General features: G+C 54.3%; 5 protein-coding genes across 13 annotated transcripts; 2 read left to right on the top strand and 3 right to left on the bottom strand.

The window, feature by feature from the left end:
- Positions 1–1,683: 1,683 nt before the first annotated feature.
- On the top strand, positions 1,684–10,671 carry Ciao3 (cytosolic iron-sulfur assembly component 3). Its single transcript, XM_021149064.3, has 11 exons — positions 1,684–1,795; positions 2,938–3,033; positions 4,793–4,936; positions 5,187–5,319; positions 7,013–7,147; positions 7,524–7,642; positions 8,333–8,462; positions 8,922–8,994; positions 9,284–9,421; positions 9,849–10,006; positions 10,177–10,671. The coding sequence occupies exons 1-11, from the start codon at positions 1,730–1,732 to the stop codon at positions 10,413–10,415; spliced, it is 1,431 nt and encodes a 476-aa protein (XP_021004723.1). The 5' UTR covers positions 1,684–1,729; the 3' UTR covers positions 10,416–10,671.
- A 457-nt stretch (positions 10,672–11,128) lies between these two features.
- Positions 11,129–13,751, bottom strand: Haghl (hydroxyacylglutathione hydrolase like). Of its 6 annotated transcripts, XM_021149066.3 has the most exons (9): positions 13,607–13,751; positions 13,187–13,326; positions 12,845–12,909; positions 12,643–12,760; positions 12,448–12,556; positions 12,263–12,366; positions 11,985–12,086; positions 11,651–11,730; positions 11,158–11,326 (listed from the first exon to the last, which is right to left on the bottom strand). In XM_021149066.3, the coding sequence occupies exons 2-9, from the start codon at positions 13,289–13,291 to the stop codon at positions 11,158–11,160; spliced, it is 852 nt and encodes a 283-aa protein (XP_021004725.1). In that variant the 5' UTR covers positions 13,292–13,326; positions 13,607–13,751. The 6 variants fall into 6 exon arrangements, with proteins under 6 accessions (XP_029327310.1, XP_021004724.1, XP_085688684.1 ...); XM_029471450.2 differs by having other exon boundaries at positions 11,129–11,326; positions 12,263–12,556; positions 13,187–13,377; XM_021149065.3 differs by having other exon boundaries at positions 11,129–11,326; positions 12,263–12,556.
- A 1,005-nt stretch (positions 13,752–14,756) lies between these two features.
- Ccdc78 (coiled-coil domain containing 78) lies at positions 14,757–18,642 on the top strand. Of its 4 annotated transcripts, none has more exons than XR_015045819.1 (13): positions 14,757–14,885; positions 15,092–15,208; positions 15,297–15,383; positions 15,619–15,735; positions 16,011–16,099; positions 16,210–16,288; positions 16,374–16,499; positions 16,916–17,091; positions 17,218–17,299; positions 17,449–17,528; positions 17,997–18,063; positions 18,145–18,241; positions 18,326–18,557. XR_015045819.1 is itself a non-coding variant. In XM_021149377.2 (13 exons), the coding sequence occupies exons 1-13, from the start codon at positions 14,796–14,798 to the stop codon at positions 18,426–18,428; spliced, it is 1,314 nt and encodes a 437-aa protein (XP_021005036.1). In that variant the 5' UTR covers positions 14,757–14,795; the 3' UTR covers positions 18,429–18,642. The 4 variants fall into 4 exon arrangements, 2 of the variants coding, with proteins under 2 accessions (XP_021005036.1, XP_085688739.1); XM_021149377.2 differs by having other exon boundaries at positions 18,141–18,241; positions 18,326–18,642; XR_015045820.1 differs by lacking the exon at positions 17,997–18,063 and having other exon boundaries at positions 18,141–18,241.
- A 70-nt stretch (positions 18,643–18,712) lies between these two features.
- On the bottom strand, positions 18,713–20,663 carry Antkmt (adenine nucleotide translocase lysine methyltransferase). The gene is made up of 5 exons (XM_021149381.3): positions 20,268–20,663; positions 19,788–19,892; positions 19,562–19,702; positions 19,144–19,194; positions 18,713–18,989 (listed from the first exon to the last, which is right to left on the bottom strand). The coding sequence occupies exons 1-5, from the start codon at positions 20,427–20,429 to the stop codon at positions 18,759–18,761; spliced, it is 690 nt and encodes a 229-aa protein (XP_021005040.1). The 5' UTR covers positions 20,430–20,663; the 3' UTR covers positions 18,713–18,758.
- A 2,246-nt stretch (positions 20,664–22,909) lies between these two features.
- Metrn (meteorin, glial cell differentiation regulator) lies at positions 22,910–25,301 on the bottom strand. The gene is made up of 4 exons (XM_021149645.3): positions 25,092–25,301; positions 24,448–24,848; positions 23,570–23,629; positions 22,910–23,487 (listed from the first exon to the last, which is right to left on the bottom strand). The coding sequence occupies exons 1-4, from the start codon at positions 25,187–25,189 to the stop codon at positions 23,171–23,173; spliced, it is 876 nt and encodes a 291-aa protein (XP_021005304.1). The 5' UTR covers positions 25,190–25,301; the 3' UTR covers positions 22,910–23,170.
- Positions 25,302–26,100: the final 799 nt, after the last annotated feature.

Genomic DNA, 26,100 nt, shown 5'->3' with positions numbered 1-26,100 from the left:
AGGACAGTCAGGGCTACGCAGAGAAACCCTATTCTGTTTAAAAGAAAAATGACATCCACATGTGCAGCATCTATTCTAAAGACTTTTTTAACCACCCTGGTCAGAAACCTCCTTCTCCACACCTGAGGTCAGCTTTCCATCTGCAGGTTTGCCTGTCCTGGACATTTTTGCTGAGTGGTGTCACATGTGTGGTCTTTTGTGACTGGCTTCATGAAATCCACTGATTGTAATGGCTTCAGGGATTCTTTCTACTGTTCCAGGCCGTTCTGCCCTGTCTCTCTTAATGGGCCTTGGATATGCCTCACATCTGCCAGCCTTCCACTGGGTTTGTTCTAATAGACTTGGGTTTGGTGGTGGTGCGGAGTTTGAATTTCCAGGGATCTATGTATCACCCTCCTTCCAGCATTAGAATCCTCACAGCAACCCTGTATACAGTGACCAAACCCAGACACTATTGTGGATGCCAAGAAGTGCATGCTGAAAGGAGCTTGATATGGCTGTCTCCTGAGATGCCCTGCCAGAGGCTTACAAATACAGAGGCAGATGTTAGCAGCCAACCGTTGGACTGAGCACGGGGTCCCCAATAGAGGAATTAAAGAAAGGACTGGAGAAGCTGAAGGGGTTTGCAACCCCATAGGAAGAACAACAATATCAACCAACCAGACCCCCCAGAACTCCCAGGGACCAAGCCATCAACAAAGGAGTACACATGGCTCCAGCTGCTTAAGTAGCAGAGGATGGCTTTGTCATGCATCAATGGGAGGAGAGGTCTTTGGTCCTATGAAGGCTTGATAGATGCCCCAGTGTAGGGGACTTGAGGGTGGGGAGGTGAGAGAGGGTGGGTGGGTGGAATAACACCCTCACAGAAGCAGGGGAAGGGAGGATGTGATAGGGTGTTTCCGGGAGGGAGGGAGGGAAACTGGGAAAGGGGATAACATTTGAAATGTAAATAAAGAAAATATCCAATTTAAAACAAGAATCCTGGGCTGGTGAGATGGCTCAGTGGGTAAGAGCACCCGACTGCTCTTCCGAAGGTCCAGAGTTCAAATCCCAGCAACCACATGGTGGATCACAACCATCCGTAACGAGATCTGGCGCCCTCTTCTGGAGTGTCTGAAGACAGCTACAGTGTACTTACATATAATAAATAAATAAATCTTTAAAAAAAAAAAAAAAAAAGAATCCTCCTGGCAAACAGATACGGTCCTTTGGCTGGCCCTGGTCCAGTCCAAGAACCTGCTTCTGTAAATGTTCTCCCACACTCCTGTCTTAACATCTCAACAGCACTTGTCGATCTCATTTTTTGGTAAGCCCATTCCAAGGCATTCCAGTGAATCAAAGTTAATGTGTTCTCCTGCCCACTGCATCTGGAACCTTCCTTGAGTATTGCCAGGTCAAGGTGATGAATGAAACCCGGATTCCCACCCCTACGTAAAGCGGGAGAGACTCTTGAGTCTCTAGTTTCATTCTTTGCGTTATTTGTCTTTGCTACCCTGGTACACCACAACCAAGGGACGCAAGGGAGACCGAACGCTGTGCTGTGGAACTTGCAGCTTTAGTCCGCTGGGCCGAGCGCTCAAGGCCGCCAGCAGAGGGCGCGCACTCGTTTTCAAAGCTTGTTGACGCATGCGCTGGAATTTGCGTTTTCCGGCAGAGTGGCGGAACTGCATGTCATTTTGGTGTCATTTTGCGACACCCCCGTGTGACACTCGGCGGCAGTGAGGCTGTCATGGCGTCGCCCTTCAGTGGGGCACTACAGCTGACCGACTTGGACGACTTCATCGGGCCATCTCAGGTGGGCCGGCCAAGGGCGAGTCGGGCAGGAGGAGGCTCCGAGCCTGGCCGTGCGCCTCGGGAAACCTCTCTCACCTGTGACTTTTCCCAGGACCCAGGGCCTCAGCCAGTCTAGTTCCCTTTTCACAAACACAGACAACTGAGGCCAGGGAGGGCCAGACAACGCGGTTACTGGGCCCGGAGCAATCTCTGGGACCATGGGAGTGTCTAGTGGTGACAGGCAGGTTTAGTGTTAAAAAAAAGGGGGGGGGACTTGTTATGTGATCTTAAACTACTGTTGTAGTAGTGTCACCCAGCTGGTGATGCAGAGACATGTGGGGCTGGGTTAGCCTCCACACACCTGTGAGATATCCCTTCCCACTCCTCTCTCAGAGCCAGTTTGTTCATCTCTGTGGACAGGGACCATGTTGAAGGGACAGGTTTGATATCCACTTGGGCCACAGCCATAGCTAATGTTCCTGACATTGCCTCGAGGAAGAGAGAGGGATACAGACAGACCGACCTGAAAACAGGAGCTGCTGCCCTTGCTGGGTATCCCTTTGTTTCCAGAGCTAGCCAACTCCCATGACCCATAAAAGAGGGGCTGAGCTGCCACACAGACAGGATGAACTGGGCCATCTTACCCGAGACTGGCCCTTTTCTGGAAAGCCACCAAGGTTCAGGAAGTGATAACAGGAGATGTCCAAGAGAAGGGGAGAGACATGGAGTTTCATCTGTGGTAGTGGGATGGAGGCGACCTCTAGATGTTTCCAAGGAAAGCCTTCCTGTCTGGCCAGGCCTCTGACACTCTGATCTCCGGTGATGTGCTGCTATCTGCACGTAGGAAGGGCAGGCTGGTCAGGGATTCTTGCATTAGCTTGCATATAGAGTTTGTAACAGACTTCATGGTGATTCTGGAGAAAGAGTGGGCCTCAATGACATTCTCCTCACCTTGTACAGAGAAGGGTGGGCAACCAGAGCTCAGCATGGCTTCAGTGGCAGGAAGGTGGTAGAATTGGCCTCAGTGGTGAGCTTTACTCTATGGCCAGTAGCCAGCCATCCCTGAGGCCCTCCGTACTCCGTCCTCGCCCCACCCCCACCCCCACCCCCGTTCCAAGTTGCTTTCTCCTAATAGAGCCTGGTGTGGGGTCTTTCCTGGTGTAGAATTGCATCAAGCCTGTAAAGGTGGCTAAGAAGCCAGGAAGTGGCATAGCCAAGATCCACATTGAAGATGATGGCAGTTACTTCCAAGTGAACCAAGTAAGGACCCTGAGGTCTCACCACATCCCTGCTGGGGGCTGGTGGTGGCAGGAGGGGGAGGGAGGCTGGGGTGTGGATCTGAAACACACATCTTCTGTCTCTCCCAGTCACAGATGTGGCCACCCTGAAACTCATTGCATTTCCCCAGCTCTCTCACTGGTCTCATTCACTGACCATGGGGAGCTGAGATGATGAACAGGGCTGCCATGGTGAGCAGCCAGTCTGTCTTGTTCTGCACAGGGCAGGGGGAGCCTCCCCTCCTCCTTGGCCCCCTATGTTTAGTAGCATAAGATTTTTGGGGAGGTTGATTCCCTCAAGCCCCTCCTCCCTCTAATCTGAAAGTTAGATCCTGATGTCTGTTAAAATTAACCCTGACTGGCTGCCCTTTGCACTCTAAGGAATCCCTTCAAAATCCCATGCACCACTGCCCTGAGAAGGGAGGCCCAGCCATGGGACTCTGAATAGGGGAGGAACCTTGGGCAGGTTCAGGGAATGGGTGTGCATTTCGCCATGAGCAGTGACAAGCCCAGCTGTTTGTCTACAACAGTGACCTCGTGACAGTCTGTGGCATCAGTTAGACCCCAGTGTACTAGCAGGCCCTAACAAGGGGTCCCATGGATGGAGGGACAGAGGAAGGTGCCCATCACCACTGGTCTGTGCTTTAAGGACAAGTGGCCTCATCCGCATGATGCTGGTGTAGCCTGGGCCTGTGGACCTTTGGTTTCCTGGCGTGGTTAACCTCAGGTTGGGGCATTGGCACCAAGCACAGGCTCCGAGAATAGCTGAAGCTCACCTAGCCCTGGCTCAGACCATTTCTGCATCTACAGCAGTGTTGATGGGCTCAGCCAGGCACCACGTTTGTATGACAAGGACCACTGAGGGTGTCCTGGAGGCCCTGATTTGAACACTGGGGTCCTGGGTCTGTTCTACCAATTCTGTTGGTTGTTACTGTCTGCACAGCCTTCTCTCGCATCCCCCGCCCTCTCTTCCTTCCTCTGTTCTTGGTTATCCTTTATTCCCAGCCTGTCCCCACAGACCAGAGAGCAACAGCCAGTCCCAGCAGGTCAGTTGCCTCTGCACTGACTTATGGAAAGCCAGCCTTGCTCATGGGGTCCTGGTACTCCAGTCAAGCCTGTGCCAAAAGCTGGAACTTGATGTCAGTGGGAACACCTGGGGTGTCTAAAGCATCTGTGTATGTGTGTGGTACACACTTCATTTTTAAAAACTGGGTGTCAGGGCTGAAGATAGAACTCCCTGGTGAAGTGTTGGCTTGTTGTTTGCGGGGCCCTGAAGTCCACCTACTGTCAGGAAATAGAAAAAGAAAGAAAAGTTAATAAAAATGAAAAGAGGGTGTCATAAGAGCCCAGTCTGCTCTCATGCTGGTTCTTTTTGGGTTTTCGAGACAGGGTTTCTTTGTGTAGCCCTGGCTGTCCTGGAACTCATTCTGTAGACCAGGCTGGCCTTGAACTCAGAAATCTGCCTGCCTCTGCCTCCCAAGTGCTGGGATTAAAGGCGTGCTCCACCACTGCCCGACTTCATGCTGGTTCTTAGTGGTGTAAGTGGAAGTCAAAAGGCTACCTGAACAGGGGATTTCAAGGCCAGCCTGGTCTACAGAGTGAGTTCCAGGACAGCCTGGGCAATACAGAGAAACCCTGACTCAAAAAACAAAACAAAACAAAACAAAACAAAAGGCTACCTGAGCTGAATGCCCTGCCCATCCCCCTCAAGACTCTCGGCTCCAGATTTTGCTTACCTCCAGGACGGAAGAACCCAGAAGCTGGAGAAGGCCAAGGTCTCCCTGAATGACTGCCTGGCATGCAGCGGCTGTGTCACATCAGCAGAGACAGTACTCATCACCCAGCAGAGTCACGAGGAACTGCGGAAGGTTCTAGATGCTAATAAGGTGAGCCCTGGGGATCAGCCCCAGCCTCCGCAGCGCCCCACAGTGGGGATCAGCCCCAACTGCTGCAGCACCCCAACGTATGTCATCAGGGGAAGCTCAGCTGGCCCACCCAGCTGACTCCCAGTGACCCCTGTTAGTGATGTCTGACACAGGCCTGGAGCTCTGGGCTGCGTTCTGAATGTCACGGTGGCCTCTGTGGGTCTGCACAAAGCCTGCAGAGCCAGGGACTTTTCTCTGTCTTGCTTTGCAGGAGGCAGCACCCGGTCAGCAGCGGCTGGTGGTCGTTTCCGTATCACCGCAGTCCAGAGCATCACTGGCTGCCAGGTTTCGGCTGGACTCCACAGACACTGCCAGGAAATTAACTTCATTCTTCAAAAAAATAGGTAGGCACAGAACCTTGAGTGAACGCGGGCGGCTGGTTCCGGGACTCCTCCCGCCCCCAGGCACATGTCACTCACCCTGAGCTGAACAGTAGGGGCACTCTCCCTAGTGTGACTTCAGCTTGACGTTCACTGTGATGGTGAGGTCAGGACCTTAGGAGAGAAGGCAGCCGAGCTCTGACTTTGTACTGTAGTTGTCTAACACCTGTCCCCTGGGTTACCACCAGTGCTTTGGTTTTTTTTTTTTTTGTTTTTTTGTTTTTTTGTTTTTTTGTTTTTTTGAGACAGGGTTTCTCTGTGTAGCCCTGGCTGTCCTGGCACTCACTTTGTAGACCAGGCTGGCCTCGAACTCAGAAATCCGCCTGCCTCTGCCTCCCGAGTGCTGGGATTAAAGGCGTGCGCCACCACGCCCGGCTGTGCTTTGGTTTTTTGACACTAGGTCTAGATTGGATTAGTCTTGAATGGCCTTCGTGGAGCAAGTGCTGGATGTTTGCAGGTGTCACCTCTGCAGATTTGTTTGTCTGAGACAGGGCTTCACTTTGGAACCCTGGCTTGCGTAGTCAAGGGCCACAAACATACAGTCTTCCTGCTTCAGCCTCCCTAGAAATTGGATCATAGACAATGTGTTACTGTGCCCAGCTTAGGTTATTATTTGTTTTTTTAAATTTTTTCCATGTATTTATTTTCACATGTAATTATTTTGAATGTGTGTGTGTATGCATGTGCATGCGTGGGTCATGGGACCATTCTCAGGACTTAGGTCTCTCCTTCCACCACGTGGGTTTCAGGCATCAACCCCGGCCATCTAGTTTGACAGTGAGAACCTTCCCCTGCTGAACCATCTTACTGGCTCCAGGGACTGTTTTTCAGGCATATTGTCACATCTGGTGGGCTCTGGCTTGGGTAACCTTTGGCTTACCTCTGTGCCAGGAGTTGGGGTGGAGGAAGACCTGGGTGTCCAGCAGCCTCTCCTGGGGAAGTGGAGGGACTGGGCTTCCAGGGTGCCACCTCCACAGAATGATCCTCCTGCCTGATGACCTGGCACCATGTCTACCGTGAAAATAGTGGATATGAGGGGATATGAGTTGAAAGGCAGGCACGCCATGCTCCTGTGTGGCCCTTGCCATGGTAACAGGAGTCATCATCAGTCCTCAGAGTCCTAAGGAAAGCCAGCATGGGGTAGTGGTCCTGACGAGTGTTCACCAGCATCACCACTGGGATTCTGCAGGCGCTTTAGCTGATAGCCTAGACCAGGCTGACAGAAGTCTACAACAGCTCACTGTGGTTGGAAATCCCAGTGAGTCATGTCTACACAGTCCATGCAGGGTTACAGCAGTGTGGCCGTACAGGTGGCCCTAGCCCTTGGGGATATCGTCATTAGGAGGCAGTTGGGGAGGCAGAGGTCTATGTACCGCAGGTTGGTCTGGAGGAGGCCGAAACATCCAGGGCCAAGGCTTATGGAACAAAAGGCTTAAACACATTCAGAATGGGGCCAAGACAAAGTGTGGTTTTAGGAATTCTCTGGGGGGTGATGCTGGGTCAACTGGGCAGCTCTCAGGTCATGCACACAGCAGGTGCCTGTATGCTGGGGTGCCCCTGGGGCAGAGATGCTCATCAGGTGTTAGTCTCTGTGGGGTCTGTGGGTCTCAGGAAGTTTCTGCTGCCTTTGGCACTGACACCTTCCATCACTTTCCAGGGGTCCACTTTGTCTTTGATACTGCCTTCGCGAGGAACTTCAGCCTTTTGGAAAGCCAAAAAGAGTTTGTGCAGCGCTTCCGAGAGCAAGCCAACTCCAGAGAGGCCTTGCCTGTGCTGGCTTCCGCCTGCCCAGGTGTGTCCATGGCTTCGTGGTTGTTTAATTGAAGTTAGGACGTCATGATGTGGACAGCTTGACATGGAAAGTGAAAATGACAGGGAGGGGTTGTCTTCAGGGAAGGGTAGGAATGTTGGCACCTGGGAGGTACCTGAGGCCTGAGACATTGCCTGGAATCACTGGCTCCCTGGCTCCTGTTGGCATTATCTGGATACCAGCCTTCCCATGACAGTGATGACAGGATGGGTGTTTTAATGCCACAGTCTTTTTTTTTTTTTTTTGGTGACTCGCTCCACCCCCAGAATGTCATGTTACTGCCAAAAGGAGCAGCTGTTTGCGAACCACCCCCAGACCTGCCCTATGCTCACCCCAAACCTGTTCGTTTTTGGCTCAGGCTGGATCTGCTATGCTGAGAAGACACATGGCAACTTCATCCTCCCCTACATCAGTACAGCCCGGTCCCCACAGCAGGTTATGGGCTCCCTGGTCAAAGACTTCTTCGCACAGCAACAGGTAACAGGACCGGGCATCCCCAGACAACATGTGAGAGATGGCCTGCTGGCTAGCCACTTACCCCTTGCCTATGACCATGGTCCCTTCTGGGGGTGTCTGGGTGACCGCCAGTGGATAATGTTGGCCTGAGTATCCGTCTTGTTCAGGTAGCCTGTTACTACCTGGGCTGCCTTTTGTCAAGCACCAAGGGGCCCGGGTCTTAGAGAAAAACACTTGTCACACCCAGAAGTGGCTTAGACTCCGTGTTTAAGAAGCAGGAGACCAAGGGCATGAAGCACCCCACAGGCTGTTGGGTGAACAAATCAGACCTCACTTGAGGTCATTTCCAGTGATTCACTGGTTGTAGCCTAAAGTCACCCCACTGACAGGATGAGGAAGGGAGCTGGCTTCTTTAGTACTCAGCCGCAAGCACTGGCATCAGCCCCATGCATTCCCTCTATGTGTGCACAGCCACACTTCCCTCAAGTCTGTGTTGTCTCCACTGTGACTTGACCTTCTTTCAAAGGCAGTGAGAACTTAATCTCCTGGGTTGCAGCTGCCTGTTATCAACAGAGGTGGGAGAGACAATATGTGGCCTGGTCATTTGCTGGCCAGTGGGCATGGGTAACTGTTTAAGTCACCTCTGCCTCACATCGCACACTTCTGAGCTTAGCTTCGATGGGACTGAAGCTTTCTGTACTCTGTCTGTAGCATCTGACTCCTGACAAGATCTACCATGTAACAGTGATGCCCTGCTATGATAAAAAGCTAGAAGCATCCAGACCTGACTTCTTCAACCAGGAGTACCAGACCCGTGATGTGGACTGTGTCCTTACAACAGGTGCAGTTACCATGCATAACTCTCTACCCTCTTATCTATGAGGCTCCCTTGGAGCCAAGCACTGGAATCAGAGACACAGCTGGGGCTTCTGTGAGTGCCTCCCAAGATCCTGTGGCCAATGGAGCCCCAGTATTGCATCCTTGCTGGTTCAGAAATGAGTCCTGAGGGCAGGCAAGCTCTCATCTAGTCCCTGTGGATTATAACTTCACCCTACTTCTAAGTGGAATTGCCTGCCTCCCACTTACAAGTCAGGAACAGAAACCAAGGAGTCCAGCCTGCCCTGGACTGTCAGTGGCCGGACTCCTTTTACAGTGCTCCAGGCTGGAATGCCTTCCCGTGGGTCTACAGGGGCTGGCCGGACTCACTGTCCCACCACAAGCTGGAGTAAGTGTCCCTCGGGGATGTGGACAGCACAGCTTTCTCAGATCAATGAGAGCATGTGCTATGCTTCCTCTGCAGGGGAAGTCTTCAGGCTGCTGGAAGAAGAAGGAGTCTCCCTCACAGAGCTGGACCCTGTGCCCCTGGATGGCTTGTGAGTTGGTGGTGGGGACTGGGAAACTTTATTTGGGATCTGATGCTGTCTGTGGGGTGGGGCAGTGTCTTGTCCCCTCCTTTCTATATCCAGGCTGCCTTCTGGGCGACTCTAAGCCTCCCCAGAGCCTGGCTGGGCCCAAGAGTGGCTGAGTTTACAGTGTCAAAGCAGAACCTGCTCTAGAAGCCACCTGAGCTTCCCAGGGCTGCCATAAGAACAATCCTTAATGTCTGACTACAAGAAACCTCAGTTGTATTGAGCTTCCTGCACTGACCCGCCCCTCTCCCAGAACCAGTAGTGTGTCTGCTGAGGAGCCCAGCAGCCATCGGGGCGGAGGCTCAGGAGGCTACCTGGAGCATGTGTTCCGGCACGCAGCCCAAGAGCTCTTTGGAATCCACGTGGCTGAAATCACCTATCAACCCTTGAGGTCAGCAGGGCAGGCACTAATTTGGGGGAAGCCTCTGGAGCCCTTAGCACAGTCTGTCTCCTCTTATGACCATTAAGTGTGAACAAACAGGTCTGAACAGACACTCTGAGCCAGAGTGGTACATGCAGGGGCTAGAGGGTGCCTGGCATGGGTACAGCATCTAGACTTGGGGTTTCTCACCTTTGCTGGGCTTCGTGTTTGCCCTTTGGAAAATAATCCCGTGTTACGATCAAGGTAGGGATGAGTTTATCTGGTGGGGCCATGGATACAAGCTATTCCCCCCTTCTCCATCACCCCTCCCTCGGTGCGAGCAGGAAAAGACAGAGCCAGCTGGTACTGCACTGAGCCCCAGAAGGCTTCTGCCCCTGAGCAGGGACAGGTTCTCATGGCAATGTGTGTTTTCACAAGCCTACTCCTGTACTTTTAGGAACAAGGACTTCCAGGAAGTGACACTGGAGAGGGAAGGCCAGGTACTGCTGCGCTTTGCTGTGGCCTATGGCTTCCGCAATATCCAGAACCTCGTGCAGAAGTTGAAACGAGGCCGCTGTCCCTACCATTACGTGGAAGTAATGGCCTGCCCTTCAGGTAGCTCCTCCTAGTACCGCAGGCTCTGCTTGCTGGGATAATCCAGCACCTTTCCACCAGTGGGAGGTGGAAGGGGTAGGACAGGAGGAGGGCATGGCCCCCTCTCCACACCCAGGGGGTCAGAGGGCTAACCTTGACATCCTGTCAACCATGCCCCTGCCCCACCACAGGCTGCTTGAATGGAGGGGGCCAGCTCAAGGCTCCGGATACAGAGGGCAGCGAGCTCCTTCAGCAGCTGGAAAGACTGTACAGCATGGTGAGGACTGAGGAGCCTGAAGATGCACCAGGGGTCCAGGAGCTGTACCAGCACTGGCTGCAAGGAGAGGACTCAGAGCGGGCCAGCCGCCTGCTGCACACACAATACCACGCCGTGGAGAAGCCCAGCTCAGGCCTGAGCATCAGGTGGTAGGAGGCCTTGAGTCTGTGAGACCCCCAGGGCCAGCACCAAGACTTACAGGAAGACTGTGTGGGTATCTGAAACAAAGCCCACAGGATACACCCGAGACCCTCAATTCAAGGAGAGCTCCAAGGATGTGTTGGACTCTGTGCTCCAGTGGGGCACTGGCTGCACCTGGGTCCTTGGAGATGCGTGACCCATGTCTCTGGCTGGTAATGTTGCCTGCAGCCCACATAAAGTGCAGGCAGGATCAGAAGTAGCCAAGTAGGTTCAATGAGGTTCCAGACTCTTCCACTGGCCTGGGGCCATGGACATCTTGTCAGCCCTGCCTTCTGGCTGTAGTTGTCTGAGTGTAAGGTGTTTCATTTCTGTGGCTAACCCCCAAAGCTGTAACACAGAGGGCAGGTACCTACTGAGGCACCCAGGCTTCTAAAAACTGTTCTCAGGGCCTTGGGCTCTGGGCAGTCTGTCAGTACCAAGCCTTTATGCCTATGAGAACTCAATAGCTGGGTCTCACCACTAATAAACAGGCCTGCACCTCTGGAAGGATCCGCTGTGTGTCTGGTACCACACTGGGCCTTTCAAAGTTTTATTCACCCTCTTCAGTCCCCAGGATATGTCTCTGGACCCACAAGAGCTCCTACAGATCCCACTTGTACGGCTCCATGAGCAGTAGAGACAAGACACCACTTGCTGGTTCTTCAAAGCAGGGGTCCCTGGGGGAGTGTGGGGACAAGCCGGTTCCCCACATAGTTCACTTTTCCTGGTGTGTGCTCAGAAGCCCCCACTGTAAGGCCAGGAGTGCCCGAACCTGCGGCTGTGGTGGCTCCACAGCGAGCTGGAAGCGTGCTCGCTCCCTGCAGAGGGCCTCCAGGACCTGGGCTGGGGCCACCTGGCCTGTGAACGCACGGACTGCATCCTCTCTGCAGGGAAGAATATGCTGGGGAATTGTGGGGCTGGCCAGTTGCCCATGGGGGTGGGGCCCAGCAGGGCGGTGGATGGAAGGAGGGCCCTTAATAAATGACCTTCTCTGGTGCCAGGGACATTCAACTCAATAAATAGTCCCTAGATACCCTCCTAACTACTCAAATGACTGCCAAAGAGGCCCTGAGGAGGCCAGGCCAGTCCTGAGACTGCTCCATGGGGAGACTCGTCACTGGCAGTGCACACAGCCTCGTGAGGTTGCCCTACCCACTGATAGGGCTCAGGCCCCACCACAGGAAGACCTAGGACACAGATGCACTTACGTCACCCTCAGGAAAGGGTTGTACATGAGCTCCTCGCCCAGCGTCGAAGGCACAGTAGGAACATCAGCATCATCCCTGTCCTGCAAAGTACAGAACCAACGGCCACGGGGAGGTTAAGGCGCAGCCCCTGACTACACTGGGCCTCTGATGGCCAACGGCCATGAGGAGGTTAAGGCGCAGCAGGGCAGACCCCAGGCCCAGCCAGCTGAAGTCAGCAGATGCCTCATTCTGACTCCCCAGAGATTCCTTTTCTAACTGACCCCAAATTTCAGGAAGGCTACTTCCGTCCCCCACTCCCCCTCCCCCTCTCCCACCCAACTGGCAATGGATGCACCTGGGCCCAGGACAGCTTAGCTTGCACGTGTTCGTTGCAGGGCTCCACTTTCTGTGCAAACTCAAGATTGCTCAGTGTATGCTCATGACCACAGAACACCTTCTGCAAAGAGAGGGAGCCTATTGTCCCAGGCCAAAGAGGAGCCAGGCACTCCTGCTCCTGACCCACCCAGGCCCACACCACCTTTACCAAAGCAGGACAGGTACAAAAGCATGGGTTAAATACCCAAAGGAAGTCCAGTGCCAAGCAAGTGGACCCCACAGGAAGCCAAGGCTCACCGTCTGGGGTGGAAGGGTTCCCAGAGTCTTGGCCAAGCTCTGGTACATCTGCTGGGCAGTGTCCTCCAGGTGCCAGCCACAGCCTGCCACTGACAGAGCATCCCCTAGGGAGCAGAGAGGGTCAGAAGGGGGTAGGGAGGGCACAGTGGAATTGGGTAGGTAGATGAGTCCAGGCTGCGCGGTACCAGAGAAGAGGGCTGGTGGGTCCGGGCATTCATCCTCCCACAGGAAGTAGCTCATGTGGCCAGAGGTGTGGCCCGGCGTCAAGAGGCATCGCACGTGGATGGCCCCAAACTGCGATGGTGAGGCATTAGACCTGTGAGGGCCACTGGGCAGGCCCGGACCAGGACCCTCCCCACCCCTTCTGGGTACATGCTCACCTGAAGCCCTTCTCCGTGTTCCAGCCTTCGGGTTAGAGCGCAAATGCGCTCATCTGCTCCCATGACAGCCAATCCTGGCAGCATGTGTGCCAGCTCCGCATTTCCACGTGTGTGGTCCCTGTGAAAGTGTGGGAGACTGGTCAAGTCAGCGTGCTAATGGAAGAGTCTGCTTTAGGGCTCAGAACACACCCTCTTTACTTACCAGTGATGATGGGTGGACAGCACCGTGGTCAGAGACACTCCCTCTCGACCCGCAACCTCCAGCAACTGGGAAGGATTAAGTTAGAGTGCTGCAGACGTCCAGGTGGGCCACCCACCCCATACTGGCGCACTAGTGCAGATACTTAATTCCATATGCAGGCCCGGGACCCAGGGCAGCAAAGGTTAGGGGAGAGATCGGGCAGACAATTACAATAACTGGGGAACTTCGAACATCAAAGTAGTCATACTTCAGGGGATCCCAAAGATAATATATCAAATGACTTGAAAAATAAGGGGGTCCGGTCTGCTCCGGGAGTCCCCTGATGGCATCCTTTGTCCTCACCCTCTCGGCCACAGCCACGTCTACAGCTACGGCCTCCCGCGTGTGTTCCTCAATGATCAGGTACATGTAGTTGTCTTCAAGTACCGGGATGACTTTGACCTTCATGGTCGCAGACCTCAGCCAGTCCGCACTTTTTCAACCTAGTGAATCGGTTCTCATGAGTTGCACGAGCCGGGTCAGCCACACACACACTGGGAGCACAAAGGAAGAGTTGCTCCGCTTTCCAGAGGAACTGCTTCAGTTCCAAGCTCCAAGACTGCTGTCTGCCCTGCTCACCTCAGACCCTGCCCATTGTCCCAGCTTCAACTTCCCCGAAAAGCTACCCAGCAAAGCGGATTCCTTCTAGCTCCGCTCCTGGTACAGTAGGCCCCGCCTTCCTCAGCAGACCCCGCCTCTCTTAACTGCACTAGGATCCCAGACCTGGGTGGACCTCGTTCCCTGCTGTTCCCCTCACTCGCACATGAGCCGCCGATCTAGTCCTGGAGAGAGTGTGGCCGCTGTCCACCGCGACATCACCACTTTCCTGTCGCGATCTTGAAAGAGTACAGCGGAGACCAGATGGACGACGGTCGGAACTGCGCGTGCGCAAAAGGGACCGCACGCACCGGTTGAGCACAGTGGCACAGTGCGCATGCTCCAATTCAACCTCAGGCAAGAGCACCTCCTAAAGTTAGCCTTTCTGGTTTCCAGGCTGAGCTAGCTCCCGCGGTCCACTACCCATGATTATGCCCACTTCTCACAGACAGAGGGTGATGGTGTGTGTCCAGCTCGTTTGCTTGTTAGTGTGAGTTCGACTGACACAGGAAGATATACAAGAGAGATTCTCAAACTATGGGTCAAGACACCTAAAAAAGTGAAAGGGGGGCTGGTGAGATGGCTCAGCGGGTAAGAGCACTGACTGCTCTTCCAGAGGTCTTGAGTTCAGAAACTACATGGTAGCTCACAGCCATCTGTAATGAAATCTGATGCCTTCTGATGTATCTGAAGACAGCTACAGTGTACCTATATATAATAAATAAGTCTTTTTTAAAAATTGGGGGGTTGGGGATTTATCTCAGTGGTAGAGTGCTTGCTCCTAGCAAGCCCAAGGCCCTGGGTTCAGTCCTCAGCGCTGGAAAAAAAAAATTGGGAGGGATTGCTTAAGACCATTGGAAAACACAGATACTTACAATTCACAACAGTATCAAAATTACAATTTGAAATAGCAATGAAAAAAAAATCTTATGGTTGGAGGCCTCCACATGAGGAACTGTATTAAAGGGTCTCAGCATTAGGAAGGTTGAGAACCACTGGAAATAGTTACAAATCCCTAAGGGACAACATCCTTATATGGCATCCCATATAAAGACAAATAGTGTCTGCAACCGCAGATACAGGCTTGACCGCTGTCATGCACTCCTTGATCCAGCCAGTCTAAAAGAAAGAGAGCTTTTGCTCTTCATGTTTTTGCCATGGGGGAAAGGATGCCATTTGTGGATACCACTCTTCCTAACCACTACACTGCCTTGCCACTTCCGTGTAGGCAGGAGAGGTAGTCTCTAAGATCAACAGAGGCCTTGGCAACACTGACAACACTTCCAGCAACAGTCAGGAAGCAAGCCACTATCAGATGGATCAGAGGTCACAACTTCTTTCCTCTATGGAGTATGTGGCATCCCCAGACCCCAAGCCAGGGGTCCCACTTCGAGTTGCAGAGAACGTGAGTCCTCCCAAGACACTGATGTTTTCTTGGAATCCTTCCTTTTCTTAAATGACTGGAAGGGATTAAGTCCCTGGATCCTGTGTCTGTTCCTGCCCAGGGAAGGGGCTGACCTGGCTCAGGAGGCCTGAAATGCCTCCAAGAGAATGGGGTCTGCAGCCCAGGCCAGAGACCCACCTAGGTGTGGGGTGGTGGTACCTTCTCAGGTTGCTCCAGGAGCCGAGGACTGGCTGCCAAGTGCTTCTGGGCACCTAGCCTGGGCCACTAGCCTGGAGACAGAGCATCAGACACATCTGGAGCTGAGTGAAGAACAGCGGTTGCAGGTGGATGTGATGTAGGGCTGTGGGGTTGTGGTAGGAGCCGAGAGCCTAAGAAGCCACTGGCAGCATCTCTCACCCTGGTTACCCACAGGTTTCTAAGGAGCTAGTTGATCTGCAGATCTCGACCCACCACCTGCGCCAACAGCATGAAGCTGAAGTCTTTGAGCTGAGGAGGGAAGTGAGTAGCCAAGCGAGCTATGTGTGTCAGCCTGAGTTCATACAGGAACAGAGTACACACCTGGGACAAGCACCATTAGGGGTTCAGGTGCCTGAGAGTGAACCTATACTTTTGTGTCTGTGGACCTCTACCTGGCTCCTGTCTATGTGCTCCTGCCATGTACCCAGGTGAGCATCTACTTGCTCCAGGTGGTCCGGCAGTTAGCGGGACCCCAGGTCACTCTGGATCTCCACAGATTCTTCGACTGGAAAGTCGGGTGCTAGAGCTAGAACTGCATGGAAATGGTGCCTGCCAGGGACATAGAGTCCAACCAATGGCCAATCTGGGGCAACACCAGGTGCCACCACTAGAGGTCAGTGGAGAACCCCAGGCCTAAATGTGGTAGGTAACTGCCACAGATTCTTAAGTTACGGTGAGTATTGACTGGGCTGAGCACCTGCACAGGGACAGTAAAACGGGTGTCTGCTGCTCTCTCCCCTCCCCTCCCCTCTCTTCCCGTCTGTCAACGAAGGTGCAGCCTGTGAAAGGCAGGCTTTCTGAGCCTGAGCAGCATGAGCATCGTCAATGCACAGCCACCTAGCACAGGGATCTGCGGTGAGTTTGCTGTCTGTCTTTTTCACCCTGCAGCCTCCAGGAGGCCAGCAGAAGCTGCAGGAGGAACTGAAATGGCTTCTGGAGCATCACAGAGCCAGGCAGCAGGCACTGGAGACACAAGTGTGAGTTTCACCTCACCTACAAGCAGAGCCCAGTGGTCGGAGAGATCCTTCTTTTAGGGGATGACGGAGTACCTCACCCTGGCCTAGCTGAGCCTGTACTGTGTTCACAGGGGAGTCCTAAGCCAGCAGTTGCAGGGAGCCCGAGAGGAAGCCAGGACAACTGGTCAGCAACTGGCTTCCCAAGCCATGGTGAGGCTTTACCCACCCCGTGAGCCTCGGCTTCTGGCAGGTGGGGGTCCTACAAACAGAGCAATCGCCTCTTGGGTACTCCCAGGTGCTGGCCTCCTGTAAGGGTCAACTCCGGCAGGCTGAGGCTGAAAACACTCAGCTGCAGCTCCAGCTGAAGAAGATGAACGAGGAGTATGCTGTCCGGCTGCAGCACTATGCCAGAGAGACGGTGGTGAGCACTTTAGTTCTGTCGTGGTCGGAAGTAGACTCTGAGATCTGAGGAGTGTGAGTCTGGCCTGGCTGTGCTGGGCAGACAGTTACAAGGAATCTGTGGTCCTGGGTCCCTGCACAGCCAGCTAGGATAGAGAGTAAGGTTAAGCCGGGCGGTGGTGGCGCACGCCTTTAATCCCAGCACTCGGGAGGCAGAGGCAGGCAGATTTCTGAGTATGAGGCCAGCCTGGTCTACAGAGTGAGTTCCAGGACAGCCAGGGCTACACAGAGAAACCCTGTCTCGAAAAACAAACAAAAAAAGAGTAAGGTTAAGCCCAACCATGTTCCCCAACTCAAGCCCAGCTCCTCCAGCTTAGCTGCCTAACCTGGTCCAAACTCAACCCCAACCCTAGCTCTGTCCTACCCAATCCCCTCCAGGAGAATGCCAGTAGCACAAATCAGGCGGCCCTTCAAGCTTTCCTGGAGGCCACTCTGCAGGACATTAGGGCTGCACACCGAACCCGAGAGCAACAGCTGGCCCAAGCTGCCCGGACCTACCGAAAGCGCCTGGCAGATCTGAACCAGAGGCAGGAGTTGCTGCTAACCACCTGCAGGTGGGCTCCACCCTGACTCAGGCACCTGGAGTGGGATGGCAACATGCGACCTGTACTGTGGTTTAGCGTGCTGCAGGAGCAGTGCCAGGCACACACAGATCCCAACAGGTCATATGGTATTCCTAGGGCTACCTTTGCAACAGCCATCAACCTGGAGCCATTACCCATGCACTGGGCCACTGAACTCAGCCACCCAAGAGAAAACGAGGTAATACTGGGGCCCAGGTGCCCTCTCCCTGCTGTCTCAAACTGCCTTGAAGCCCAGAGCCCCAGGAAGGACTCACCCCTGGCCTCATCCCAAGCTCAGAGCCTTTGAGCGGTTGGCCTTCTTTAGTCAGCCACCATGTCCTTTTACAGTATGACCGACATAGGACAATGCTACTGTACCCAGAGAAGGGATCTGGTGAAACTTCCAAGGAGAACAAGTCACAGCCACTGTGAGTGCTTTCTGTTGGTATAGGAGAGGTCTACAAGTCAGGCAGAGGGAACCAGAGGCTGAACAGTCCTCATTCATTCCAGCAACCCTCGCTACCGGGTAGGGTTCTCTTATCCCTGCTCTGGGCTATCTCAGTTTGAATGGAACACTCGTAATCATTGAAAATGGATGGCTGCTTTGTTACGTATCTGATAGGTGAAACGGGGTTGGTGACAGTGGGCAGCCTAGTGGCCTCGGCAGCTGTAGCTTTGGGCCTTTATACCTGCTGTATACCAGGCAGGCTCTTGAGATAGTACCTCCCAAGAATTGGGGAAGAAAACACTGTATAGACCAGGGCTCACTGAGCTAGTCAGAGGACTATCCAAAGTACAGATGCTCCAGGGCTCCAGGCAGTGCTATGCTGTCCTAAAACCACACAGCAAGTACTACGCCTGGCTAGGAGACTGCCCCTCCTACCCTGTCCTCACAGGGCCCTAGACACTGCATCCTGGGCCCAAATCCAGCAGAGGCTGCAGGACTTCTCCCAGGACACTCAGGTAGTAGGGAAGGAGCGGCGGGGATCCCCTACCCTACCCTACCTCCTACCATGGCTCATAACTCATGCCTCCACCAGGCAGAGCTAGAACGGGAACGGGCACAGCTGATGGTCCGGGCCACCATGGCAGAGCAGCAGCTTTCTGAGCTACAGGAGTATGTGGACCAGCACTTGGGCAGGTAGGCTGGATGCGGCTCCAGGGTCCTAATCTGGTGCAAAGAAAAGAATCCATGGCCAGACAAGTGATTTATCATCCCAATCAGGTACAAGCAGGAAATCTTGAGACTGAGGAAGTTGGCGAATACTGGAGATCCCCAAGGAGTAGAAGCTGTATCTTCGCCGGGCGGTGGTGGCGCACGCCTTTAATCCCAGCACTCGGGAGGCAGAGGCAGGCCGATTTCTGAGTTCGAGGCCAGCCTGGTCTACAGAGTGAGTTCCAGGACAGCCAGGGCTACACAGAGAAACCCTGTCTCGGAAAAAAAAAAAAAAAAAGAAGCTGTAAAGCTGTATCTTCCACTAGGCCTCGGCGCCCAAGGACTCAGAGTCACTAGCTAGTCTCCCAGAAAAATCTCAACAGAAATCTCTTTACAGCCAGCATGGAACCCTCTGGACACCCCGCCCCAGGAAGTGATTCCTGGAACAAACAAAAGTCAGGATTGAACCCAGAGTCTTTATTTCATCCAGTCAGCCAGTTTGTCAAACAGGGGCTCTAGGGACTAAGGTAGAACTGGACTCTGGGGTGGCCTTGATGGGCACCCCACAAGAAGACACAGTTGGCCCAGTACCATGGACATCATAGGCCCAAACTCTGTCGGTGCCCTCGCCCACCACAGCTACAGGCTGCCAGGTGGGAAGGGGGAATCGTCCAGATACCACACGGGCCCCCACAGGGAGCTCTGCTTGCAGTTTGTCCTCCAGCAGTTGGAGCTGTAGGAAAGAACAGGAGGGAAAAGAGCACAGGAGCAGGTCAGAAAAAGCTGCCCCATCCAGCTGAGCCCAGAACACATTCCAGGCCCGAGAGCATCCAAGAGCCAAGACTGTGGCCCTGATCTCCCAGCAGGACAACAGACCCAAAACCTACCACACTGGGAGCCAGGAACACAGACACGTTGTGACAGTCCCTGAGGCTCACCTGTAGAAAACAAGGGTAAAGGCTGGAGAGCATGCAGTCCCCAAGGCAGAGCCTCTAGCCCACCCAGATATCCACATAATAGCCACTCAGAGCATGAAACTTGGGAGATAAAGATATCAGGGGCTGGAGGTGTGCCTCGGGTGGCGGAGTGCTTGCCTAGCATACACATATCCCTGGGTTTAATCTCCAGTTCTGCATAAACTAGGTCTGATGCCTGTAATCCTAGGCTAGTTTGAGATAAGCCTGGACACACATCTCAAAAAAAAAAAAAAAAAAAAGAATGAAAGGGAGAGAGGGTAAAGAAAATCAAGTTTGGAAAGAAAGAGAGTGGGAGGGGGAGGGAGGGGGATCAAGTTTGGTAGGGTACCTTCCAGAGATCTTTTCGATGGTAGCAGACACTCGCAGAACAACCGGCCCTCCAGGCATGCAGACGTGCAAGTCCCACAAGCCACGGGTTCAGCTCATATCCCATAGCTGGACGGAGACCACATTGGTGGGCCGCCAGCACCTATGGGAGCCAAGAGTGTGGGATCTGGATGAAGGGAATGGGGCCACCACCGGAGGGACAACGAATATATAGATACAGGTCTTACGATCCTGCCATCACCAGAGCCTAGATCCACCATTTTTCCAGGGCGACCTCGCAACAGTGACAGCACGTTCTCAACCTGCAGGGCACTCGCGCCAACGTAGGGCACCTGAATAAGGAATTTGGTGGGCTGAGGCTAGAATCACACAGGTTGGGGGCCGATAGGAGCCTACTAGATTTCCTTCCTTAAATTGATACCTGCCACATCCAGTGAGCCCCGCCCACTCTCCAGTCATAGGCCCGTACCCCCTAAGTAACTCAATCATTGAATGAAACTTCATTCATTTAGCCTTGGTCTTGACGAAAGACCCAGGCTCCGCAACTTACTGGTCCCAACTCTCCGTGCATCGGGTTCCCGGGTTAGGTCCCGCGCCATAATTGATTCCGCCCATCTTTACGCTACCTTCAGTAGCCTTGACCCCACCCATGGAACCTTGTCTTGCACCAGTATTGGCCCCTCTCCTTCCAAGGTTCAACGCTGCACCTGCAGCCTCAGAGGCACCCGGCGGAAGCCGGGCTGCAGCAGCAGCGCCCATATAGTATAGACGGCCAATCCCGAGCCTGCCGCCGCTTGCACTATCTCCAGCAAGCCCAGCCGCTTCTCGCGTAGCTCAGTCAACGCTTCGGCTGGGTCGTCGTGATCCATGATTGACAGATACTCAGTTCCAGGTCCTACTTCCCGAGGCTCCGGGCCGGTAACTGGAAGCGGTTGCCCTCCCCGCTGCCCCCAGCCTGAGCCAAACTCTATCCGCTTGCAGCATACGCCAACCGCAGAAATCTAAGTATCCGCTGCGATCAGTCGCCGGAAGTGGAAGAAGCCTCCGAGGCCAGTCCAACACTCATTCTTTTCCGCCCAGCCATCCGGGGGACCCTCCTTGGGTTCCGGGTGATGGTTTGGGGTAGCGATGGGCGAGAATGACAGGGTTTGCCACGAGTGGGTCTACGGTCCGAGACATACAGCGGTCAGCTTCAGGGTCCACTCTACAGACAACCACATGGAATGGAATCTCAGTTCTAAATCCCCCTGAGGCTGTACTGCTGGCCGGCAGCCTCGGGTTATAGTCAGGGTCTATAACTGAAAGTCACTCTCACGCAAATTCTGTTGACCAAGACAAAAAATGACTGAAAGCCTACCAAAAACCCAGAAGCAAACCACAGAGGACGTCCTTCCAGCCGCCCCTCCCCCTCTTCCGCGACAATAATTAGGCGGGAAACAGAGTATTCTGGGGTCGAAGGAGAGGGGCGGGCAGCCAGAGACAGATGTTGGCTCTCTAGTGAGTATGGAGGGAGGGGGCCGGATGTGAGAGACTGGGTGCTGGCAAAGGGCCCAGCCTAGGGTGGAAGACAGCCCAGGAGTCCGGAAGATCTCCTTCTTTCAAAAATAAAGGGTTGAGAGACTCCTAGTAAGGCCCTGCATGGAAACAGATAGAGCCTTGAGTCAAGCTGCTGGACCCCGACCACCCACATCAAGGCTAACTGTCTGGGAATGGTAGATCTTCCCTGACTATGCTCACTCATGGTCTCTTGGGCTATCCCTAGCATAGACAGTGATGGCTTCCAAACTGAACATGCCCAATACCACCACCCTATCGCCCAGGCACAGAGTGTTACCCTCCAAAGCCATCTGCAGGACAGGTGTCCCAAGACAGCAGGTGTATATGTATCCTGCAGAGAGAGGCTCTGCTCCATCCAGCTCAGAACCTGGCCACCAGGAGATGTATACCAGAGCCCTCCCACACACTGAATTCTAGACAGGGTTGCTTGGCCATAGCTATTCCTGTCTGCTGCTCCTGGCAGTACTCTAAGACCGGGAGCACCCAGAAAGCCCTGGCAACTTGACCTGACATTGGCACCCACACTCTGCTCCTCAGCTGCCAGGGCTCTACTTGGAGGTGTCTCTGCTCCTCACAAGGCTTTCCCAGGCTAGCTCCTGTGATTTGGGCCCTGCTTATACACACCATCCTCCTTGCTGTCTCTGCCTCTACTGTTTGGAGTCTTCACCACCTGTTCCCTAGAGCAGACTTGAGGCCACTGGACCAGCCTTCCCCTACCAGATGGAAAGACGAGGGTCTAAACCCTTAGCACTCCATGGAGCTTGGGGAGAAAACACGTAGCAGCAAGGGGCCGATTCAGAGGCAGATACGGAGGGAGAAAATGCAATGGCCTACTCGTCAGGAGTGATCTCGGACTCTCAGTACCCCTCCCTCTCCAGAAGCAGTCTATGGAAAAGGAGCATGCTCTCTGTCCACCCTCAGATTACACAGGTGTGATTTAAGTTATCTGATTATAAATATTCCAAAGAAGCCATTCCGGAGGGCCTATGTAGGGCGTGGCACCACCATTGTCATAGTCTGAGGCAAGGAACCATATGTCTGGTCTCTGCACAACCTTGTCACTCTCCCAGTCTGAATGAATAGTCTGTTGGGACTGATGATGGATGAAAGCCTTAGAGGGAGGTCACGCATTTCTAGAACTCCCCTCTCACTCCGCACAGCACGGGAGCTGAAGCTGTTTCCCAGGAGCCATGAGGTAGAGGCAGAAGAAATCTGACTGACGTCCTAAGAAACCCAGCGCACACCTCACTCAAGAGCTTTCAAGCCACAGGCATTGTCTGCTCAGGGTCTCACTAGCCTTTTGCGCAATAATGAGGCCCAGGAGAAAGGCAGGCATAGCAACAATGGGGCCAGTGGCGGGAAACAGTCCTTAGAGACCCCATTGTCCATTTCTCCCGCCGGAAACGAACAAGCAGGATCCTGCAGGGGAGACCCCACACCCTGCAGGCTCTCTGCCATGTCTGGATGCTCAGCACGTCTCAGGGGCCTCCGGACAGAGGGGCCCATTCTTCCCCAAGGGCGGGACCGGGCCAAGGATGACTGTATGGCTCACAAGGACCATGGAAGGGAATGGCGCGGTGCCAGACTACATAACCCCTCCCTAAAGGCCTCGTTCAGAGCTGAAAGTGATGTCTGTCTGCTTGCCTCCCCCCCAGGCCACCTTTAAACAAACAAAAATACAAAAATCAAAAACAAAACAAAAAAACAATTAGCCCAAGTCTTCCAAACTACGGTACGGTTGCTCTGAACCCCAGCAGCACCCTGGAATTCGAGGAAAACATGGGCTCACTGGTCAGCAGGCTAAGAAGGGTTAGAAGGGCAGCAGACTGGAGAGTAGGCAAAGTGAGGCAGGCACAGAGCTGGGTATGCCTGCCTGCCACAGAAGACCATGACTATAGTGGCTGGTATGGTCCAGGTTATTTAGTATTCTACCAGCTCACTGTGGGTACCAGGATGCCATCTGAGCCACACCCTTCTCACCCACCCTCCCATCACCCCTCCCCAACACCCCATTCTCAGAAGAAGGTCCATCCAGGGCTTGCTCCCAGGTCTCTCAGTCCAGTGCCATCTCACATGGGTTAAGATGGGTCGTGAGAGCAGCTGAATAGACACGGCTGAACTCTTGGAAGCGGGGAGCACAGCCCAGCCAAGCTTCGCCAAATCGGCTCCAGCCCATGAAGAGGAAGGAGCCTGGGCCAGGACGCACACCACAGCGCAGCAAGGTACGAATGGAGGCCCGGCCTTGGCTCTCTGAGCTCCCTTCCTTGAACAGTGGCAGTGTCTGGCGGATGACACGAGCAACCACCACGGTGATGACTGATTCTTGCAGCTCTGTGTCATGGGCGACCCCATGGATGGTCCCGTGGATCACTACGAGGAGACATGGTGGCCAGTGGTGGGCACGTGGGAATGTGGGGCAGACCCTAAGCTCTCCCGCAACAGAAACACTCACCAAAGTCACTGGTGCATGCAGCCAGGAGGAGCTCGGCATCACTGCAGGGCCTGCAGGCACCTAGCATGCAAGGCAGGTCATTAGCCAGGCCTGTGATCTCTCAGCACGAGCCCACAGCTCCTCCCAAGAGGAAAAGGTACAGGAGCAAGCAGCTAAACCCTTCTCCCAGCATCCTATAGCCTGAAGACACCCTGCAGGTACATGCCTACTTATGGGCACCTCAGTGCCTCATACACAGGCTTGGTATCATCTCATAAACTCAGACCAACACTGGGAAACGTTCTGTGACTTCCCAGCTCTAGCTAGGGATATTCTAGTGGACTCCAGTTCGGGGGGTCTCTAGCTAGGGCAGAACAGTCAGAGAGCCATTCATTCCCTGCAGGGTCAGGCTACCAAGTTCCAGAAGAGCAAAGCACTGGGCCTGGTGCCCTGCAGGGAGGCAGGGCAGGCAGTCTCCATGGTGACGAAGAGGCACACTGGACTTTTGTTGGCTGGGCTTGGGGGGAGGGGAAGGAGGTCACCACCAGGCCAGGGAGCCCTGGACAGCCTTGGCCATAGGCTTTGATTCTGCCTCAGCCTAACCCTTCCCCCAATCCTCCAGAAACCAGAGACCCAGGGCTGGCCTCTCGGGCATTTGCCCCCTCCTGCTCTTTTCCTAAACTGAACCTTTTAAGAGGAGGAGGAGAGAAAGGCGGGAGCACTTCCAACTCACCTCCCTATGACCTGGAAGCCACTATGCTCTCCACCGGAGTGGCCTCTGTCAAGCTACAGAAGGACTCTCCGTGCAATGGGGTGGCAAGGCCCAGTGCCATCAGGCCAGTGTGGAGGGCCAATTTCTGACACCCAGCTCCTCCCCAGCCAGTCTCATAATCACTCACCATCCACACCAAGACCTTGAGCCTGGGGAGACATTTCTGCACGTTGGTCCTCGTGCAGTTCAAAACGGAAGGCAGCAACTCTGCGGCTGATGTCGCGGTGTGGTGTGGCCTGCAGGAAAAGGGCTCGGCGCTCGCGGGGACCCCAGCGCATGCAGCGGCCCCCAGCCAGGTCCCGGCCCTCGGCCAGTAGCAACTCTAGGTTGCCGGTCATACGTTCAGCGAAGACCTGGGCACCAGCGAAGGGCCGCTCTGGGCGCAGACAGACGATGCTGGGCCGTGTGCCCGGATCGGGGCCGCCCAGGGTCAGGCGCAGCGCCCCAGCTGGGTACAGCCACTCGATAGCGCCCTCAGTACAGTCCAGGGTCAGCTGCCCCACGCTGCCAGGCTCCTGGGTCAAACCGCTGGGGACAGGACGGTGGTTCTCAGGTGGGTGGCCCTCATTCCCTAGCCCGCTCATCCCTTTTCCCGCGGCTACCAACATCTGCGTCTACTCTGTGGAACAGGACAGTGAAGTCTGCGCTTCCTCAGTTCCAAGTGGGAGGGAGCCCTCCAACCCAAGAAGTAAATAAAATAAAATAAAATAAAATAAAATAAAATAAAATAAAAAATAAATCCACAACCCTCCCCGCAGTCCCTCCTGGTACCTGCCCCTCCAGCTGCAGCGGTCCTCCGAGTAGCCAGCGTGAGCGGACGCGGCCAAGAGGCCGCAGCAGAGCGCGCAAAGAAGCGTGGCTACCAGCATGGTTAGGGGACGCGCCGGGGCCTCGGACTGCTGCCCCGGGAGGGTCGGGGCTGCAGCGCGAGCAGCCCGCGGCGCGGCTGCCCGGCCCGGCGCGTCCCCACAACCGGCGACCCCTCGCCGCTGCCCCCTCTGAGCTCCGAGGCTAGGGGGCGGGGCCTTTGCTCTCGGACCAATCGCCACAAGCCGCAGAACTTTCCTCCAATTGCAGCACCCTCGAGGGGGTGGGGCGGGCTCAAGGCGGGAGCTCGGTCCAAGGCCGGGTTGATGTAGAAAGCGCTCCTGTTTCCCCATTTGGAGATCCCCACTGGAACATTTGGTGGGTTGGTGGGGTTCGCTGTCGACTGGAATCTGGAAGGCTGTCCACCTCTCTTTACCTTCAGTGGACTTCGGGGCAGTGGGACTGCCCCTTTGTAAGAGAGGTAGTAGAGTCTGCAGCCAAAATCTGAACACTGGTATCCTGCTGCTGGTACTTAAGGGAAAAGAGATTAAAACCCCTGTGTTACTGCATCTCATAAGGGAGGGTACAGAGGGCCTGGAGCATGGAGCTAGGCCAAACTTTGGGTTTGGGGAAAAGAAAGAATACTGGCTAGGTCTGGAAGGAGTAGTGTGGGTAGTGTGGGTCTCCTTCTGCCACCATACATTCTCAGACCTACCTACACACTCCTTCAATGTTAAATGGATACTAAGAAAAAATGAGGCGTTCTAGAGGACCTGCCTAGGGACCCACCTGACTGACAAAGCCTGGTAGTCTGCCAGTGCCAAAGTACAGGCCGTCCCTACAGTCAAGATCAACCGAAAGAGAATCAGAAAGATATCCCAGGCAGCCTGAGGATGTAGCTAGGTCATGGAGCACCTACCACACAGGCATACACCCCTGGCTTTGATCTTCAAAATAATGTTAAACTGAGAGT

The sequence above is a fragment of the Mus caroli genome, unplaced genomic scaffold (assembly GCF_978045245.1).
Source record: "Mus caroli unplaced genomic scaffold, Mus_caroli_1 scaffold_18, whole genome shotgun sequence".
Classification (NCBI taxonomy): Eukaryota; Metazoa; Chordata; class Mammalia; order Rodentia; family Muridae; genus Mus; species Mus caroli.
The sequence above is the reverse complement of the archived record's forward strand: the minus strand, read 5'-3'. Positions and strand labels throughout refer to the sequence as shown.

Excerpts from the sequence above, each read along its gene's own strand:
- Antkmt (XM_021149381.3), bottom strand. The coding sequence starts at position 20,429 with ATGGATCACGACGACCCAGCCGAAGCGTTGACTGAGCTACGCGAGAAG. Across the intron at positions 19,195-19,561 it reads ATCGAAAAGATCTCTGGAAG|GTGAGCCTCAGGGACTGTCA; the intron begins GTACCCTACCAA and ends TGTTTTCTACAG. Across the intron at positions 18,990-19,143 it reads TGTTCCTGGCTCCCAGTGTG|CTCCAACTGCTGGAGGACAA; the intron begins GTAGGTTTTGGG and ends TCTTTCCTACAG.
- Ciao3 (XM_021149064.3), top strand. The coding sequence starts at position 1,730 with ATGGCGTCGCCCTTCAGTGGGGCACTACAGCTGACCGACTTGGACGAC. Across the intron at positions 1,796-2,937 it reads ACTTCATCGGGCCATCTCAG|AATTGCATCAAGCCTGTAAA; the intron begins GTGGGCCGGCCA and ends TTCCTGGTGTAG. Across the intron at positions 8,463-8,921 it reads GGACTGTGTCCTTACAACAG|GGGAAGTCTTCAGGCTGCTG; the intron begins GTGCAGTTACCA and ends CTTCCTCTGCAG.
- Ccdc78 (XM_021149377.2), top strand. The coding sequence starts at position 14,796 with ATGGATCAGAGGTCACAACTTCTTTCCTCTATGGAGTATGTGGCATCC. Across the intron at positions 15,384-15,618 it reads TCTTTGAGCTGAGGAGGGAA|ATTCTTCGACTGGAAAGTCG; the intron begins GTGAGTAGCCAA and ends GGATCTCCACAG. Across the intron at positions 17,092-17,217 it reads TTGCTGCTAACCACCTGCAG|GGCTACCTTTGCAACAGCCA; the intron begins GTGGGCTCCACC and ends TGGTATTCCTAG.
- Haghl (XM_029471450.2), bottom strand. The coding sequence starts at position 13,291 with ATGAAGGTCAAAGTCATCCCGGTACTTGAAGACAACTACATGTACCTG. Across the intron at positions 12,761-12,844 it reads CTGTCCACCCATCATCACTG|GGACCACACACGTGGAAATG; the intron begins GTAAGTAAAGAG and ends ACACTTTCACAG. Across the intron at positions 11,731-11,984 it reads CTAAGCTGTCCTGGGCCCAG|GACAGGGATGATGCTGATGT; the intron begins GTGCATCCATTG and ends TGTACTTTGCAG.
- Metrn (XM_021149645.3), bottom strand. The coding sequence starts at position 25,189 with ATGCTGGTAGCCACGCTTCTTTGCGCGCTCTGCTGCGGCCTCTTGGCC. Across the intron at positions 24,849-25,091 it reads CGCTGCAGCTGGAGGGGCAG|CGGTTTGACCCAGGAGCCTG; the intron begins GTACCAGGAGGG and ends TCCTGTCCCCAG. Across the intron at positions 23,630-24,447 it reads TCAAGGTCTTGGTGTGGATG|GTGCCTGCAGGCCCTGCAGT; the intron begins GTGAGTGATTAT and ends CTTGCATGCTAG.